Consider the following 17,885-nt stretch of genomic DNA (forward strand, 5'->3'; position numbering starts at 1 on the left):
CTTGGTGGCTGTGACCCTAGCACTCCCGCAGCCAGCTCCTAAGACTTCGGGTGCTGAGGGGTGGGGACAGCCTCAAGTGCAGCGTCCCATCCTGCGCACCCAGAGTCCAGGACCCAGCCAGCTTGCCCGGAGCCGGCACAAGTTTGATACACCTTGAAGAAGGGATCCTGGCTCAGACTGGCCTCCGAGCCACGCCCCACTCAGACGCGGCTCCCTGGGCGCCGCCTTTGGGTGCCGCCGGCCTTCACCTCCCGGGGCCTCCCTCCCTCCCTCCCCGGCTCCTCCCCGGCTCCTCCCCACCCCTCCTCCGGGCTGGTCCCTCCTCCCGCCGCCTCCCACGCCGGCCCGCGGTGCTCACGTCTGGGCAGCCTCCGCCTCCCGCACGGCGAGCCCTCGGCCGGGGCCCGCGAGCCGGACCTGGACCGGGACCTGGACGCGACGCCTTCCCTCCGCGGCGCAGCCCTCCGAGGCGATGCGGCCGAGCGGGGCCGTGCTGCTGGCGCTGCTGGCGGCCAGCGTCCCCGCGAGCTGGGCGCTGGAGGAGAGGAGAGGTAAGGGCTCCCGGAGCCGGGCGTCGGGGCGAGGGCGCGGTCCCCACGTCCGGGCCGGAGCTGTCAGCGCGGGGCCCTCGGCTGCCCAGTGGGGGGACCCGGGACCTGTCTGAGGCGGGACCTCGGCGCCCTCCTCCTCCGCTGGGTCGGGCGCGGGCGGGCCCCTGGGCTCCCGCAGACCCAGGTGCCCAGAGCACTGGGCCCCCGCGTTCCCCCAGGCTCAGGTGGCAGCTCTGGCCAGGTTGGCTCCACCTGCCGCCCTGGGCCCAGCGGAGAACCGGGGGAGCCGGCCGGCCATGGACTCAGGGTCCTCCCTCGCCTGACCTTCCCGCGGTGTTTCAAACCCAAGCTCGCAGAAAACTTTTTCCTTATTATGGGGAGATTTATTTTTTCTTTCTTTCTTTCCTTCATCCCTCCCTCTCTTTCTCCTTTTTTTTCTTTCTTTCTTGAATTTGGCATTAGGCCAACCAAAACATTAAACTTAAAGGGATGGATGTCCGTGATTCACGCGTGCCAAAAGTCCAGACGGAACAAGAACAAGTCTGGCTTCGTGACTGCCCGACCATAAACCCACTTGACACGAGAAACATGCCTCAGAAAGTTTAATTGCATAATTTCAGAATCCAGCGGCCCAGGTTCCAAGAGTCAGGCCCGTACTTGCTGCTGGTCTCACGGGCCTGGGGAGCTGCGGCTCCTCGGAGGAGGGGTAAGGCATAGAATTGCCGCACAGTCAGTCACCTGAGATCATAAAAAAAGAAAAGTGTGCAGCCCCCCCTCCGGCTTTCTGGTGGGGGGATGGGGGTGGGAAGTGGTGTTTCTAAGATTTCCAGGGGACTCTTGGACAGCCAGGTCTGAGAATCTTTGGCAGGGTGAGACTGGCAAAGTTTCCAGGAAGATCGCCTGCCAACGTAAAGAAAAGAGCTCCTTTGGAACATCTGGAGTTAACAGTCTTGCAAAATAGAGGCAAAGGGGAAAGGCAGGTGTCCTTTGGGTAATAAAATGTTCCTTTTCAGGAGGGAGCCAGCGGCAAGCCCCCACCCCTACCCCTGTGCCAGCGGGGCAGGGCCCTCTTAAGCAGGTAGCATCTCTCTTCTCTGCCATTATTGTTGAGTTAAACTCTTGGATCCCCTGCAGAGCCTCTGTTTTCCCACTCCAGCATGAGCCGGGCTCTTTGATCTTTTTTTAATTGGTGCACTATAGTCTCACATCTTAACGTAGACCTCGTTGACACATTCACACAGTCCTTGGTGCCCCTACTCCTTAAACACCACTCGTCGTGGCTGGTGGATGTGTTTCTGAGAAAAATGTATAAATACCACTGACTTCGCCTGTTTATCCTGAATTCACTTAAACCAGACTGCCCTGAACACAACAGGAAAGTGGTGCACAAATGCAGCTCAGTCAGAGCGACACAGGGCCGCACTGTTCAAAACACGAGGTGGTCTTTCTGTAGGTGGTTGTTAAAGGGTCTGTTAATTTGTCAGTGTTGTTCCAAAGATTCACTGCTTTTAGTGAGGTTTTTGGCGGTTGCCGCTCTGAGATCTGGTCACCTGAATACCACCAGACACTGCTTTACCTTTCTTGTAATCCTCACATCAAGTGTGTGAGCTGAGGCACAGAGAAGTAAAGTGGGTTTTCCACAGCCAGTGAGAGGCAGAACCCAGAACCCTCAGCCTTCCAAACTCCACTGCCTCTTCTTGGCAGAGCCCAGTAGGTATACAGGTGTGCTGGGTGCTGGAGGCAGAGCGGGGCCAGGCAGCAGGCCCCTTAAGATGGTTCCTAGGTCTGAAGCTTTCAGCAGCCGCCTGTTTGTTCGGTAGTCTGCTCCCACCTGGAGCTCCTCAGGCGCTGTCCTGGCTGCCTCTCACGGGGCAGCTCAGTCTCCAAATCAAAGAGTAAATGAAAGTGTAGACAGCTGGAGGGGTGTTGAGCAAGCCCCTTACTCTTGCAAAATGGAGTCATAAAGGTGCTACTCTGGAATGGACCCCTCTGCATTCCCGGGAGACCAGGGATCCTCCCGGCACGAACTGGGTAGACACGTGCATGCCCTGGCACTGCCTCTAAAGACATTCTGATTCCGAGGGTATGTATTACCTTACAGAGGAACAAAAGCAGGGATTTTAATGGCATCCAGAGTAAAGAAGCACCACCTCCCTTCTCTAAAGAACTCATGTCTGGCCAGGCAGCCAGAGCCCTGCTTTGGGTAAAGATGTACAGATCACGCCAAAGGACGAGCCTTCATGTCTGAACTCAGCGCGTGTGCATTGAATGCCCAGACAGTGCCAGACATTTTAACCTAAAAGGGTTAATGGTCTCTACTGGTGCTTCCAAAGGAGTGCAATTCTCCAAGCCTCTCATTAAACTTAGTAAATTGCTTTCAAGTCTGAAGAGAAGTCTGATAGTGTCTGCCGGTGCGTCCACGCTGGTGTGGCACAGACCAACAGAAACTGGCTGCTACCTCTGCTAGACTTTGAGCAGCTGCTTCTGGCTGCATAGATTTAGTTTCATAATCTATAATTTAAAAAATAAAATGCATTGCGAAGTTCAAGGAAGCCAATTGCCAGTATCCATTGTACTGAATCATTATACTTGGCCATGTGATCGCACCAAACATGTTTTGAAATGTTTTTAGAGGTGGTGTCAGTAAAGATGAAGGATTCCGCCCTGTCTAAAAAGAAAATACTCTTTTTTATCTCCTTTGATCTAAGCTCCAGGATTGGGAGCGACTGTTTAGAACTCTTTTGACAGGAATAACCAACTGATATTAAAAGCGAGTCATGGCTAGGAGCCTTTAGGGAAGGGAGCCCTTTTTCAGGCGTGTGTATCAGGTCCTAAAACAGGCATGGGATCAGGATGTGAGGCTGTCAGCCTGTCTAGGGACCCACGTACCCCACGATGTGTCTCTCGTCATGTGGCTTGCCGTGAAAGTGGTGTGTGCGTGTGTGTGTGTGTGTGTGTGTGTGTGTGTGTGTGTGTGTTTGTGTGCGTGCGCATGTTTACACACACATGCTTGGTTTTGACTGACTTAGTACTATAGCAGTGGCCTTATTTAAAATTAGGTTTTGCTAATAGCAGCATGAGGAGAATTCAGAGATTACCCACACACAGTTTCTGTAAACACGGTTTCAAAAACTAGATTTTGTTCTTCAGATCTGTAGTGGGCTAATCCTGTTTTGCTTTCTTCTGGCGTGTATGGGATATTTGAAATTATGGTAAGAACCATTTTTTATCTCTGCTCATTATTACTGGTTGAAGCACCAACATGTACAGAATGGAGTAGAAATCTTATCTTGTCTTCCTGGGCCGTCCCCATTTGACACCACAGCATTTTCTTCATAGCTTTTAAATTGTCTTCCTAAAACACTGTCTTTTTTATTTTTATTTATTATTTTTTGTATGTGGTACTGAGCTATACCCTGAGCCCTATTTTTTAGTCTTTATTTTGAAATGGTCTCACTGAGTTGCAAAGGGCCTCACTAAGTAGCTGAGGCTGTCCTTGATCCTCCTGTGTCAGCCTCCCAAATGCTGGGATGACAAGTGTGCACCACCATGCCCAGCTGACATCGTCTTTTTTAAAAGAATTCCATCAGTTGACTTTTTGGATAATGTCTCATGGTAGTCATGGCCACAAGCCAGTTAGACTGAGCCCGGATCCAGGCTTGAGACTTATTCATATTGGTTTGATTACAATTTTCACCTTTCATGATCATTTGGTAAAGCCCCTTTCGTGTGTGTGTGTGTGTGTGTGTGTGTGTGTGTGTGTGTGGTGCACTTGCCTAGAAAGCTCACAAAGCCAGCTAGAAGGGTAGTCGGGCCAGTGGTGGGTTGTGCTTACTAAGCCCAACCAATTAGAAGCAGAGTCCTGGCTTGGCCATTTTAATCTCTGAGGGCTCTGAAGTACAGTATCAGATGTCTGGCCCTATTGCCTGACCATCTGTGAATTGCATATGCTTAGAGCAGATTTTACTCCTAGCAGTGACTGCTTTAGAAAGCAGTATGCAAAAACTATCATGGGGGACTGAATGTCCTCTTTGCTCCAATTTATATCCCATTCTGGTGGGTTTTCAGGGACAAACCAAGTCCCCACATCCTGTCTGACTGTATCCATAACTTCTCATTAACAAGAGACTGGAATTGCAATTTAGGGAGCTAAGGGAACATCTTTCACTTAGCCCTAAACATACCCACAGTCACAATGTTGCTAGTTATCCAGCATGTAAGGCATGATTTAGTATAAATAATTCATATGTTAACCACCATTTATTGTACTTTGAGTGTAAGAACAAATATTGGTACCCGTTACTATAGGCTTTTCTTTTCTTTCTTTCTTTCTTTCTTTCTTTCTTTCTTCCTTCCTTCCTTCCTTCCTTCCTTCCTTTCTTTCTTTCTTCCTTTCTTTCTTTTCTTTTTCTTTTTTCTTTTTTTTTTTGCAGTACTGGGGATGGAACCCAGGGGCAGTCTACCTTTGAGATACACCCCCAGCCCTATTTTATATTCTTTATTTTGAAACAGGGTCTCACTGAGTTGCAAAGGGCCTAAGTAGCTGAGGCTGTCTGCGAACCGCGATCCTCCTGTCTCGGCCTCCTGAGTGCTGGGATTACAAGCGTGTGCCACGGCGCCTGGCTACCATAGGCTTGTGTTCAGTTTTGTCTTTGTGCTTGATCCATGATGAGCGAATGGAATGCTCTGTTCTACCTATATTCCTCACGACGTAAGAAAGAATCAAAGTTGGTCCTTGCGCATAAGTTCCTGGGAGTCAGTCAGCAGAAAAGAGCAGTGGCCAGCATGCCGCAGCATCCCGCAAGCAGGATAATTCTGCACAGGATGAAATCTGACATTCAAGACTAATCTTTGCTTGTAATTCCATCTTCAGAGGAGACCAAGAACAGCCCCCATGTGGAAGGGAGTTCGCCTTCGAGCCTTCACAGCTGCGTGGGGCTCTCACTTATTCCCCTGGAGGGCAGGCTGTGAGCGGTATGCTAAGGAATGCCCCTGCTAGGCAGAGTTCCTGCGAGCCCTCACTGCACCTGAGCAGGAGGAGGGAGCAGTGGTGCAGAGACTTGCCAGAGTTCAGCGCGAGCCCCACCAGTCTCCGTGGCTTTGGATCACGCCTTGTGTGAAGGAGGGCACACCTGATTTTATAAAGAAGGGGAGTGCAGCCTGGTGGAAACCCAGAGGCTGCTGGGCAGAGGAAGCTGAGCAAGGAGGAGGAGGAGGCAGGAGGAGGGCTGGGTGGCCCTGGAGCCAGGGCTCATTACTAATGCAAGGTGCAAACAATGAGAAACAGGGACTCCCAGGAGGACTCGCAGACCTCAGGTAAAGCTCCAGGTGGTACCCAGTCCAGGCTCAGAGACTGGGAAGTTGGGGAGGCTACCAGGGAGGAAGGGAAGAGAAGATGAGTTCCCCTGCCCAGGTGTGTGGGGCTGGAGCTGCGGAGCTAGAAATGTCCAGGAGGCAGTGGACTGTCGATGGCAGGAACTAAGCACAGCCCAGAATTGTCACTGGCGTAGGTCTCTCTTGCAGATGAGGCTGCGGTAGTTAGCAGCCTGGTTCCTTGGAGTTATCAGTAACTGATAAACAATCTACTGTGCGTGTGAGCCTATTGGAAGCCACTCACTTGTGGATGGCCGCACACCCTTAGCCAAGGTTCCTCTGACTCATAAGTCAGCACAGATTAGTTGGTTTAGCACATCAGTGACTGAACCAAAAAGAGTAGGCGATAACTTTTTCCTTTTTCAACAATAGCTTTTGAACCCTGACTGTTCCTTGTAATCTCCAGAGTCACTTTTGAAAAGGACGATGGCTTACTGCACCCCACTTGAGCTGAATCAGAGTTTCCGGGAGATGGAGCCCGGCACGTGCCATTCTCCAAGCTCCCTGGACAGGCTAAATGTGATGAAGTGTGGTCCCTGGCTTGTAACAGAAGAGATTTTCTCTTTGTTCTGAGACTCTGATTTCATATGCCTCTCAGGAGCTTCACCAAGACGCAGGAGCAGTTTTGTTATTTCATTAGTAAATAAGTTTTAGGGTTGCACTTTAAGAATTAGTTCTTAGCCCGGCGTGGCTGCAACTGTCTTATTATTACAGAAGTTTTAGACTTTCCTAAATGACCATGAGGAAATTTACAGTGTTGAAAGTAAAGTGCCCAAGATGTGATACAATTTACTCTTAAAAACTAAAGTGGTTGTGCCAGGCATGGTGGCGCATACCTGTAATCTCAGTTCTTGGGAGGCTGAGACAGGAGGATCTCAAGATGAGGGCCAGCTTCATCAATTTAGTGAGACCCTCTGCAACTTACACCCTGTATTAGAATAAAAACTAAAAGGGCTGGGACTGTAGCTTAGAGGTAGAACACTCCTGGGTTCAATCCCCAGTACCAAGTTAAGAAAAAGAAAGAAGAAAATGTAAATGAAGAAATGAACGACAGTCCGAATAACTGTTGATAGAATTTTTAACCTTCTCCCTAAGCATTATTCTTTCCTTAAACTTGTCGTAATGGCCAAAATAACTCCTGCCATCGTTAGGTAACTGGTTACAGAAAGCCACGTGAGAGAGGAAGGAAGAGTGGGCTGATCCTAGACCCTACCGCAGGCCTTGAGGATGTCTCTGAAATTGACTGGGCGACTGCCTTGGTGGAAACCGAGCAGATCGGCCTCTTTATTTTCAGAGGCGGCCTAGAAATAAACAGGTGGCTTCACCAGCAGGACTGGATCAAGTGAGGCTGTGGGTGTGTCCCCATGGGGAGTGGCAGAGCAGCGAGGACCACTGCTCACTGTGTAGTGTTGTTGTTGTTGGTGGTGGTGGTGTGGTACTGGGGCTGGAACCCAGGAGCATTCTACCTCCGAGCTACACCCCACTCCTATTTTTTATTCTTTATTTTGAAACAGGGTCTCACTGAGTTGCAAAGGGCTGACACTGTCCTCAAACTGCAATCCTCCTGTCTCAGCCTCCCAAATGCTGGGATTACAAACGTGTGCCACCACACCCGGCTCGGTGCAGATGTGTTAAGAGCACCCAGGACAGATTTTGTTTTCAAAGCAGTCACATGATGCCTGGTGTTCTGAGGCCAAACAGGCCTGCACCCAGGGCCAGTCCATGATGTTTAGTGGTTGTATCGTGACCATTTGCTAAGTCCTTTTCATTAACTCCAGGTTTGGGATAAAACTGATGCATTACCTGTGATCTCTCCAACAACACAAAGTGACCTTTGTATGTGAAAAGCTGTTGCATGTTTTAGCGTCTTTGCCTAAACTCATGAATTCTACATTATTTTAGGGTCTCAAATAAAAAAAAAATCATTTGTTGAATTAGCTCAGGGCATTAAGAACAGGTGAGTGTGACCTGAGAATTTCTAATTGTTGTATCTAGGACTTCAGGAAGTTTTCCAGAAAGAACTTTTTAAATGTCAAGAGCCTGGTTTTGCTTATTTGTCAGCAAACACCGGACACTTAAAAGCTTTAGGGAGATTTAATTACAACAAATTTTCTTCATTCCCAGTCATCTCCTAGTTCTTTCTCAGATACTGTCAGCCGTTTTATATACTCAAGCTGCGTTAAGTATGATAAATTAGATGAACTATTACAAGTTTGCTCTGGTACTAACTTGCAAAATCTAAGGGCTCCAACTGGATTTTTAAGTTAAGGTATATTTTAATATATTAGAAATCTAAACAATGATCTTTTTCATAAAGCCCCTTATTTCATCCACTTTTGATTCTGGATGGACAGCAGAAGAAGCCAAGGTGGTCCTTGAAGAATAACTGCATGCCTTTGATTCTTAGGTGACTATGCTGGTGTGCAGGGTTTTTAATCCCTTGGTCGTCAGGTGCACTTAGAGCTTTATTTTTGGCTTTGATTTGCTATAAAGTTAATAGAGACCCAACAATCTATCCTGAGAGTTACTTCTTGATTTCTCCAACTCTGGGGACATTTCCTCATGAGATTCTGACATAACAGACTCCATGCATGGGACGTGCAGATGGATGGGAACAAGGTATTACCTTAATTTTTTTTTCTTTCTTTACCTTCTTCCCTCTCACTTCCTTTCCCCTTGTCCTTAACTCCTCCTTCATTCTTTTTCTTTCTTTCTCTTCTTTCTTTTCTTCTTTCTTTCTCTTTCTTTGCAAGCTGTTATGAATTAACCTTTGCTGAGAAAGCTTCAACAAATGCAAAATCTTAACAAATGGCTCTAAAGATATACACTATAACCTGGAAGGTATAGTTTCATGATAATTTTTCATACAAGTGTGCATCATATAATATCTTATTTCTTGAAAGGCAGCATTGCTAAATGAGATTGTTCTTAGCCCATGGCTTAATGTGTTTTTTTCCCCTATAATTTGTTGTTAGTTATAATGGGAAAAGAAAATAGGCTAGAATCTACCCTCCCAGTTTCAGTTTTCACCAAATAACTAAACTAAACTAGATGATTCCAAGCCTCCTTCTAGCTGAAAGCATTTATGAAATTAAAAGCAAATCTAAACATATGCAAGATATGTGTTTAAGTGTGTGGATAATAAGTGTGTCATCTCTGTAATTTGGATGCTAAGATATTGATGTCATAGTAACACCTTGCGTTTGTATGGCGCTCTACACAATGCCATGATGTCTAGCTCTCTGAACCTCCTACCAACCCCACAGGATCAAGATAGCTATGCACATTCAACGGTGAGAGACCCAAGTCAGAGCACTCTGCAGTCACCGGCCAGTCCCCCTGTGGGTGCTGGGTACTGAGTACTTTTCTTGTCATGCAGCACTGTCTCCCAGCACCCCGCCAGAGGGTCCCAAGTTCTCCAAGGCCACATTGAGACTCCACTGGGCTTTGAGCTATGGGTGCCTCCTGTGGTCTTTAGTCCTGTTTGTTGGTAAAGAGGCTGACACAAGGTTTCCCTCCACTTGCTGTGACAGTTCCTCATTTATGTTTCCAGCCTCTCCCAGTTTCTGTGCATTTTCTGTCAACGTCCACCCTCTCTTCTGGCTCCTTCTCCACTTCTCCTCTTGTTACGAGGTGTTTTTAGCATAGAGTCTTATATATGTTTGCAGTGTCCATTTTGGAACATACAGGGCAGTGCACTTGTGAACCTTGCCAACATTTACTTTAGAAATGGGAAGAACAGCTTTAATGTTGTGTCATAAGCCTCTATAAATTTGTCAGACCTAAAAATACTTGTAGAAAAAAATGAAGGGTGAAAGCAGCCTGATTGGGCAGTCGGGCCAGTTAGGAATGCCCATGGCAAAATGTGCTAATTCAGTCGCACAGGTCGTCAGAGTCATTTCTCTGATTTAAATGAAAGCACACACACCAAACTCATGAGGACGGGAACAGCTACTCTGAAAAGGGAAACTTAGCTGGTGGTGTGGTCCTCCAAGTTCCTGCATTTTCCTCATCCTGCCCTTTATTAGAAGGATTTTGGCTGTCGCGACATGTGGACACATTGACTTTTAAGGATAAATTGTTATGAAGTCAAACGATCGCCTCTGAGATTTGTTGGTTGAGCAGCTGAAATGTACTCGTAGATCTCACACTCGTGAGGTGCGTGATACTGCTGTACCTTTCCCGAAAGATATTTCAAAATGCCTGCCATTTTCCTTCCCAGGAAGAACATTTTTTATTTTGTTTTCTTATTCCCAGCATACTGGAAACTATTCATTACTCTAGCAGGAACTTTCCCAAGGCACATTCACATTTCATAAGTATTATCATTATTCTTTTTATGTGTAGTACTGAGGATGGAACCCAGTACTGGGAGGCAGTCTATGTCCCAGCTAAACCCTCAGCCCTATTTTATTTTTTTATTTTGAAACAAGGTCTCACTGAATTGCTGAGGGTCCCACTATGTTGCAGAGGCTGGCATTGAATCTTCACTCTTTCTGTCCTAGTCTCCCAAGCACTGGGATTACAGGGATATATCACCACACCTGGCAAGGTAGGAAGAAGGCCCAGGTATGAGCAGGTTGGTTGTAACCTGTGTGCGGGAGGTTTAGGCCATCTCACTCGGAGAACACATGTATTTTTCAAGCCTGGGATGACACAGCTCTTGAATCAGCAAATACTTCCAGTGAGCAAGCAGCTAATATATAGATTTTAGGTCCCCTTAGTAACTGGGCCTCTTGGTCTTGCAAAAATTACTTGGGCAAAAGCTATGCCATTTCACCTTCAGTCAACAAACATCTACCTAGCCAATAGAGAATAGATGGTTAAGCAATTTGATGAAGTGGGATAGCAGCAGTGACAAGATACTCAGTTTTCTCCTTTGTTTTCTGACACTAGAGATGTTTTCCCAGTTAAATGCAAACCTAGTGAGCTGCCTGATTTTGAACAGAGACCATTGAACGAGGAAGGCCCAGAGAGGTGGAAGACAGACAGTGTGGTCACCTGCATCTATTTCTTCTGCCATAATTTGATCTTAAATCTTGGCTAGAAATTCAAGGCTTTTACATTTGTTGGGCAATGGCCACTAAATATTTAAGATATTACTCAGTCATAAAAACAAGGCGTTCCTTTCCCTCTTGAAGAAGGGAAGGGCCAGGGTTCCTTGGACCTCGCTTTGAAAAGAGCTCGCATGAAGCTAGGCATGGTGGCGCACACTTGTACACACAGTACTTGGGAGGCTGAGACAGGAGGATCCCAGGTTTGAGGACAGCCTTGGCAAGAAGTGAGACTCTCATCAACCTAGAAAGACCATATTTGAAAATAATAAAGTAGGGCTGGGGGTGTAATTTGAAGGCAGAATGCCCTGAGCTCAATTCCTAGTCACACACACACACACACACACACACACACACACACACACACACACACGGCAGGATCTCCTCTAGGTGATAAGGGAGAGAAGGAATGGGGCGGACCCAAGAGTGGTGAGTCCAGGTGTGTCGGACGCGAGCCTGTAGCCTGCTAGGAGTTAGACAGGCTTGGTGACTTCTGGGCAGTACTTACAAGGTTGATTTCTAATTAAAAGAGAAGCTCTAGTTACCAAAGAACACGATAACAAGAGTGCCAATCTCATGGTAGTCACAGGTCCCGCTTATGGGATGTTCTCCAAAGCAAGGCAGGCCCCGGCCACGTGTGAGAGGCATCTTAAAAGTCACAGATAATAGTTAATTAGCACCCAGTTATTTGAAAGTGAGACATCAGCCGTGGAGATCAGGAGAAGGATAAACCATTTGTACATCTCACCCGAGGAAGCAGCTAATCCTAGCAGGGCTGAGCTCTGAGAGTGTTCCCTCCTGGACCTCAGCCACCTTCACACACGTCTATGAAGACCTCAGCCATGTCTAGGGGGAGCAGAGCTCCTGGCGTGGCTGGACTGGTTCTGTGGTTTGGGGGGACATGCCGGGAGGTGCTCACAGGTGTCACTGCTGCCTCCAGAAAGGGCCACTTGCCCTTGTCCTTGGCTGTCTTGTGCTTTTTGTCACTCTATTATTAATTTGCAGCAGATTTGTCTGGTCATTTAGTGGTTACAGACTCATGCTGGCTGGTGTAGGGCTCATTCACTTAAAGAATCTGAGTTCCCTTGGAATATTTCTGGCTTCAAAGTAGAACATGTCGGTCACTGGTAAACAGGGGGAAATGCTTAGGACTTTCTTGACTCTGAGAAGGAAAGGGGGCCTCGGGGCCACTTCCTTAGCCAGTAATATCCTACGTTTGTGGGGCAACAGCCTCGACGCAGCGGAGGCCACTGCCGTGATGCCCGAGGAGACCACTTACACAGAGAAGAGATGTGCTTTATTCACAGCTTGGGAGGTCCTGGCCATGCCTCGCCCCATGGGGAGGCGGTGCATCTCGGCAGGAGCTTGTGTCCAGGTAAAACCGCTCACTCATGGCCAGAAAGCAACTGGAAAGAGAAAGAGCCTGGGTCCCACAGTCTGTTTTGAAGGCTCTCCCTGGTAACCTTAAAAACCTCTGAAACAGCACCCCATCTCCCAGTAGAGCCACGCAGGGACCAAGCCTTTAACATGTGGTCTTTGGGGGACATGGGACATCCGAACGCCTGTGGACGGAGGTACTCTGAGCCCACGCCAGGAAGGCCAGTCCATGCTCGGCTTGCTGGGGCTTCCGGCCCCTCTGCTCCGCTCACAAGAAGAAGGCCGGGTACGGAACCACGGAAATGCCAGTTGCCCACCTGTCCTTCCATGTATTGATCCTTCTAGTCTGCACGGCGACAGACTGCTGAAAATTCGCTCATGCTAGAGGCTCCCTCTTCCCTACCAGCAGCGTATAAAAGTTATTTTTAAAGTTCTTTTAAGCCCATGAGTCAAAAGAAACTGCTTTGCCTCAAGAAACACCCAGAATGGGAAAACTAACAGGTCAAAGCTGAGCATTTGTCTCCTGACCTTGCTAGCGGAGTAGATGTTTAACAGTGAGAGGGTTTATTAGGATGCGGCTTGCCGTGGGAGGGCGGAGGCCTTTGTCCTGGTCTTCGCCATCCTGAGGTTCTTGAAGCCATAGCGGCAGAGCTGGGGGCCACGTTCCCAGTAGCACTCTTCCCACTTGAAAAGCTGGATGCCATGCAGGGAAGTGACCTTTGAGCCCAGTGTGTCAGCTCTTGGGGAAAATGTGCACTTTCTTTGACTGTTAATGTTTACAATGAACATTTTCCTGCAGAGTGTTAGAAAGGGAGAAAAAAAGTGTGATTAGATAAAGAAGGAGAAACCATAGATGAGCAAATAAGGCGACCTGACTGAAGGGTGGGAGGGGGAGGGGGAAACTCCCTAACACACATGCTGTACATTCACAGACATCAAAGTCAATCACAAGCCAAACTGAGAAGGAGGAGGGTGAGGGGAGGGGAAGGAACTGGGGAAGGGCTGAGTGCTGTGTGCATGCATGTCTGCACCATCTTGTACCCCATTAAGATGTGTGCCTACAGTGTGCCAATAAAAAAGGCAGGAATGACGAAGGCAGTGAGCCATTCTGTGCTCCCTCAGTGGTGTTTGTGAGCATGAAGTGACCTTCAAACCACACGTTATTCATTCAACCTAATGTTTCTATTTATCTATTTATTTATTCTATTTATTCTATTTTTAATTTAGTACATATGCTAAGAAGTTTATTATTGTTGTAGGTCTTAGAATATTATGGTCAAAACAAGACAGATCACCTTATATAAAAATGCATGTGGTTTATTGGGATAGCAACACTTTTGGTTTTCTAAATTTGGGCGATGTGTGCATGTATGTCTACAAAAGTTTTTATCCCACTATGATGTATGAATACAGTGCACCAATAAAAAAAAAAAAGAAAAAAAAGGAAAAAAAAAGAATTACAGATTCAGAGGATATTGCAAAAAAAAAAAAATATCTACAGGAAAGTTCTGTGTACTCTTCTTCCAAGCACTGCAGCTTCTTCATAGCAGTGTTTTATATGTCTAGTTTGACATTTTTTTTTTTTATCGTTACTCAGGGCAAACGTTCACTGTTTTAATTCGCTAGTGGTATGGTACTCTAGAGGCAGAGCCTTCCAGGATACTATTTGAAGTGTTTTATTTTAAAGTGAAAGTTTTTTTGCCTTTACTGTTTGGAGGCCGTGAAGGAATGGGAAAGAAAGGGAGTAGAGACAGGGTGAGGGTCGATAGAGAGAGGGATGTTGGCTGATTAACTGGACAAAGTGGTGGTCTGTAGTGTTTTATAGATTTACACATGCTGAGACCGAATTCTGCTCAAACCAGGAGTAGTACGTTTGTGTGTGTAACAGTCTCCTCAGACTGTGTTCACCGGTCTGTTTGGCCCCTGCCGTCTTCGTTCTCAGCCTAGTGCCTTAGAAGTGCTAAGCTAGTGATATCATGGCTCTTGGTTTAGCTACTGTTTACACAGATGTCTTCATTAGTGAAAAGTTCCTGGGATGGCACAGGTGTGATGTGCACATGTTCTGCAGTCTCTTACACTGAAATAAAAGCTGCCCTTGTACTCACAGTGACTTGGTGGAGAGACCGAAAGCCTGCAGGGAAAACTAGGGTTTTGTTAGAATATTCAGAATCTCAGAGTAAGTATTGGACTTCAGAGTCAGCAACGCCCTGTTCTTTCTTTCACCGTAAGTTGCTAAAACATCTCCTAACATGACCCTCCTGTTACTATACCTGCGCCTCACTCCTAGTTAACTACAGTTCATACTACAGTAGGGTTTGAATTAGGGCAGCCACAGAGGAACATACTCCAGTGCTTTACTTGGATCGCAGATAGGTCTGTCTAGGAAGACCTCTTTTTCTAACGGGGAGGAAGCAACTGCTGGAGCCGAGAAGCAAGACTCACTGGGCGCCTGTTCTCCAGCATCAGGCTCCAAAGAGTCACAGGCAGAAGGGAAGAGTGTCGGTCCCAGGGTGCAGGACTGCTCCCATGTCACAGAGTAAATGCGCCGACTGTGCAGATGCCCCGTGGTGGCAGAGCATCCACCTGCCCGCCCTGCCTTCATTGCTGTGCTCCTTATGCTTCTTACACTGCAAGACCGTGTGCACCCTATTTACTACCCCAGCAGGGGTGGCTTATTTTAATTGAGTGGGCAGAAACTTATATGCAGGGTTCCTTTTTCTTCTTCAGGTCAGTTTGGCTCAGTCGACATGCAGTAAATACTTGCTACTACTGTGCTCCAAAGAGCTGCTGGGTGCCAGACAGCAGAGTTAGGTGTACTCACTGCCTGAAATCCAGAGGACGTGTAGGGGCCTTTATTTTCAAGGTTGGTGTGAAGAGGAGGGTTGAGGGTTGAGGGAAGGTAGAAAAGGCTCAGTGGGTACCAATCATTCCAGCCCATGAATCCGGAGAGACATGTGCATTGCTGAGGGAGATCCCCTCTCTCTGAGGGGTGTGGGGCTGAGCAGCTCCTGGGAGGGGTTACTGTTATGGTGGGGCTCACTTACAGAAACACGGAGAAGGGAGGGCTACAAATACATGGATTGTGGGCATTTGAGGAATATTCTCCGACCAGAGGCCTAAAAGCTCCGAGTCCACCTGATTGTGGACTGGAAGCTCTAGCTCTGTAACCCTTTGTAAGCTGATTGTCCTAGGCACCTGTTATAGTAACAGACACAAGAACTGTGACCCCAAACAGCCAACTAAATGTGGACTGGTGACTAAGCTCTTGGAAATGCAGGAGGACTGGGTAGAGAGACAGGCCCTCCTGGAGTGCTCGGCGGAAACTGCTCCTTTCTCTCCCTTTGCTACAATAACTAACTGAGTCTGGCCCTTCTCTTCTCTCAGAGTTGCAGGTTCAACAGGTATTCAAAGTCCCTGGACTGCCACGGGTCTTAAGCAGCTGCTGTTAGCTTGTTTCTGCCTAGGGCAGAACCAGCTACAGGGAATCTTCCTCCACCTAGGAACACTGCTTGAGTTTTCTGCATCATGCTTGGCCACGCAGAAATCAGAAGACGCAGCCCTACCTACATGGAAAGTGGACTGTGTGTCTGAGCTCAATTGCTCATAAACTTCCACAGATCTGTGGTATCCATATCCTGTATTCCTTCAAAGCATTACTGACTCTGAAACCCATGGCTGAGGTCAAATAATATTTATTTATTTTGGTGGTATTGGGGTTCCTGGAAACCCTTCTACCTCTGGGCTACACTCCCAGACCTATTTTTATACTTTTTATTTGGAAACAGGGTCTCTTAAGCCAGTGCGGCTGGCTTTGAACCTGCGCGATCCTCCTGTCTCCACCACCCAAGCGTGGGGATTACAAGCGTGCGCCACCGCACCCGGCAAATAACTTTAAAAAGTACAGTTGGAAGATCTGCTTGATTATTTAAGTGCTCTGATATATAAATGAGGGGTTTATTTTTTCCATTAAAGAGAAATTTTAGTCATTTAATAATGGGTGGATTATACCTTTACAGCTGACTTTACTCATTGCTGTTATTTGAAATATGACAGTGTAATACTTAATAGTACTTTTCCAACCTTTCTTCTTGTCCTGCATGTCATCCAGTTACTTAATAACCGGGGAGAGAGACTTTATTTCTGTTTTTTAGTGTCTCCTTAGTTTTTGAACCACTGTGTTTTTGTGACAACATGCTTTTCCCAGAAAATCTCAGGTTCACATTAAATAGGCTCTGGCTGTTTATCCTATCTTGTTTATAGGGCTTGAGAAATTTTTAACCTTTGTATATACTTTACGCTATTCACTAGGTGAGGGGTCATTGGAACATTTAGGGTTCCACTCTAAACTCCAGAAACTATCAGGTGAAGGCCGCCGTGTCTGTAACAGAAGATGTTATTCATGGAGGAGGAGAGTCAGCCACAACATGCTCAGTCCTGTGGAAATTCTTGTATCCAAGGACAGAAACTCAGACGACCTGGCAGCTTTCCTCTGGGGAGGACTCTTGGTAAATTCAGTCTGCATCTCCATTGTGAAGATTGTGACTCTCTCTCATGGTGCAAGCCAATGAGGATTGGGAGCAGCCACACCTAAGACCCTGGGTGAGCCCAAGATGCAGGTCTTCCTGCCCTTAGACACCAGTAGAGTACCCCTCGGAGTGGACACCAGGTAAATGCACCGGCTACGGGCAGCAGACACGTCTAGGGTTCCCGCTGTGTTCCAGGTAGACCTCTCAAGTCCTGGCCCATCCTCATTCATTGACACCGACAGCCCATTTCATACACTGACAGTGCTCGAAAAGGGAAAAAATATAGTGTAACCCAGGAAATACTTAGGTTGCAGCGATCTCAATCCACATCTTCTTTAAGCCAACGTTGTGGTACCCAGCAGAACAATCTAGTCTAAAAGTGTATGTAGCCCATCTGCAGACATGGGGGTGTGGCAAGGACTCCTTATTTTGCTTAAGAGAACTGATCTTTGAAGCACATGGATTTAAAAATCTTTAAGGAAGTGGCAGTTCGGATTCAACTGAGTCGCAGTCAAAGAAAAGTGAACTTTGACTTCGTGAACTCATGGTTAGACCTCTTCATAGAGAGATTCCAAGTGTTTCCTGGAGTACTCACATCACCCATGTAACTCAGGGATGTGATTTTTTTTTTTTTAGTCTTTTAATTCAAATTCTTAAAGATTGGCAAGCAGGTCAGAATAATAGATGACCTTCAATATCCCCTTAATAATTAGGAGAAAACTAATTATTCTTGCATGGAATATGATAAACTGGTTGTAAGAGCATGATAAGAGGTTGTAACCATGACAACCCTTAACTATGCCGCCACATAGTTTGATTTACTTGGAAATGACGTGGCCGCGTCTCGAGACTCGCTGGGGTGAGCTTGCGCTCCACGAGCTGCAGTCAGTGACAGGAGGCAGGTGCCACCTCCTCTCCACCTGCCCCTGCAGCTGCCCAAGAGCTGCTCGGGAAGACCAGCTGCGTTTCAAGGATGAGGAGGGTAAAGTGCAGTCGCCTCTGTG

General features: G+C 47.3%; 1 protein-coding gene across 2 annotated transcripts in view; it reads left to right on the top strand.

The window, feature by feature from the left end:
* Window positions 1-472: 472 nt before the first annotated feature.
* Window positions 473-17,885, top strand: part of EGFR (epidermal growth factor receptor) — a gene marked incomplete at both ends in the record, with an annotated part of 149,717 nt that continues 132,304 nt past the window's right edge. For both annotated transcript variants that reach the window (XM_080700855.1, XM_080700856.1), the window contains one exon: window positions 473-551. In XM_080700855.1, coding sequence (XP_080556981.1) covers window positions 473-551 — 79 coding nt within the window. The remainder of the gene's footprint in view (window positions 552-17,885) is intronic.

Source organism: Muscardinus avellanarius (genome assembly GCF_963383645.1).
Source record: "Muscardinus avellanarius genome assembly, chromosome: 9".
NCBI lineage: Eukaryota > Metazoa > Chordata > Mammalia > Rodentia > Gliridae > Muscardinus > Muscardinus avellanarius.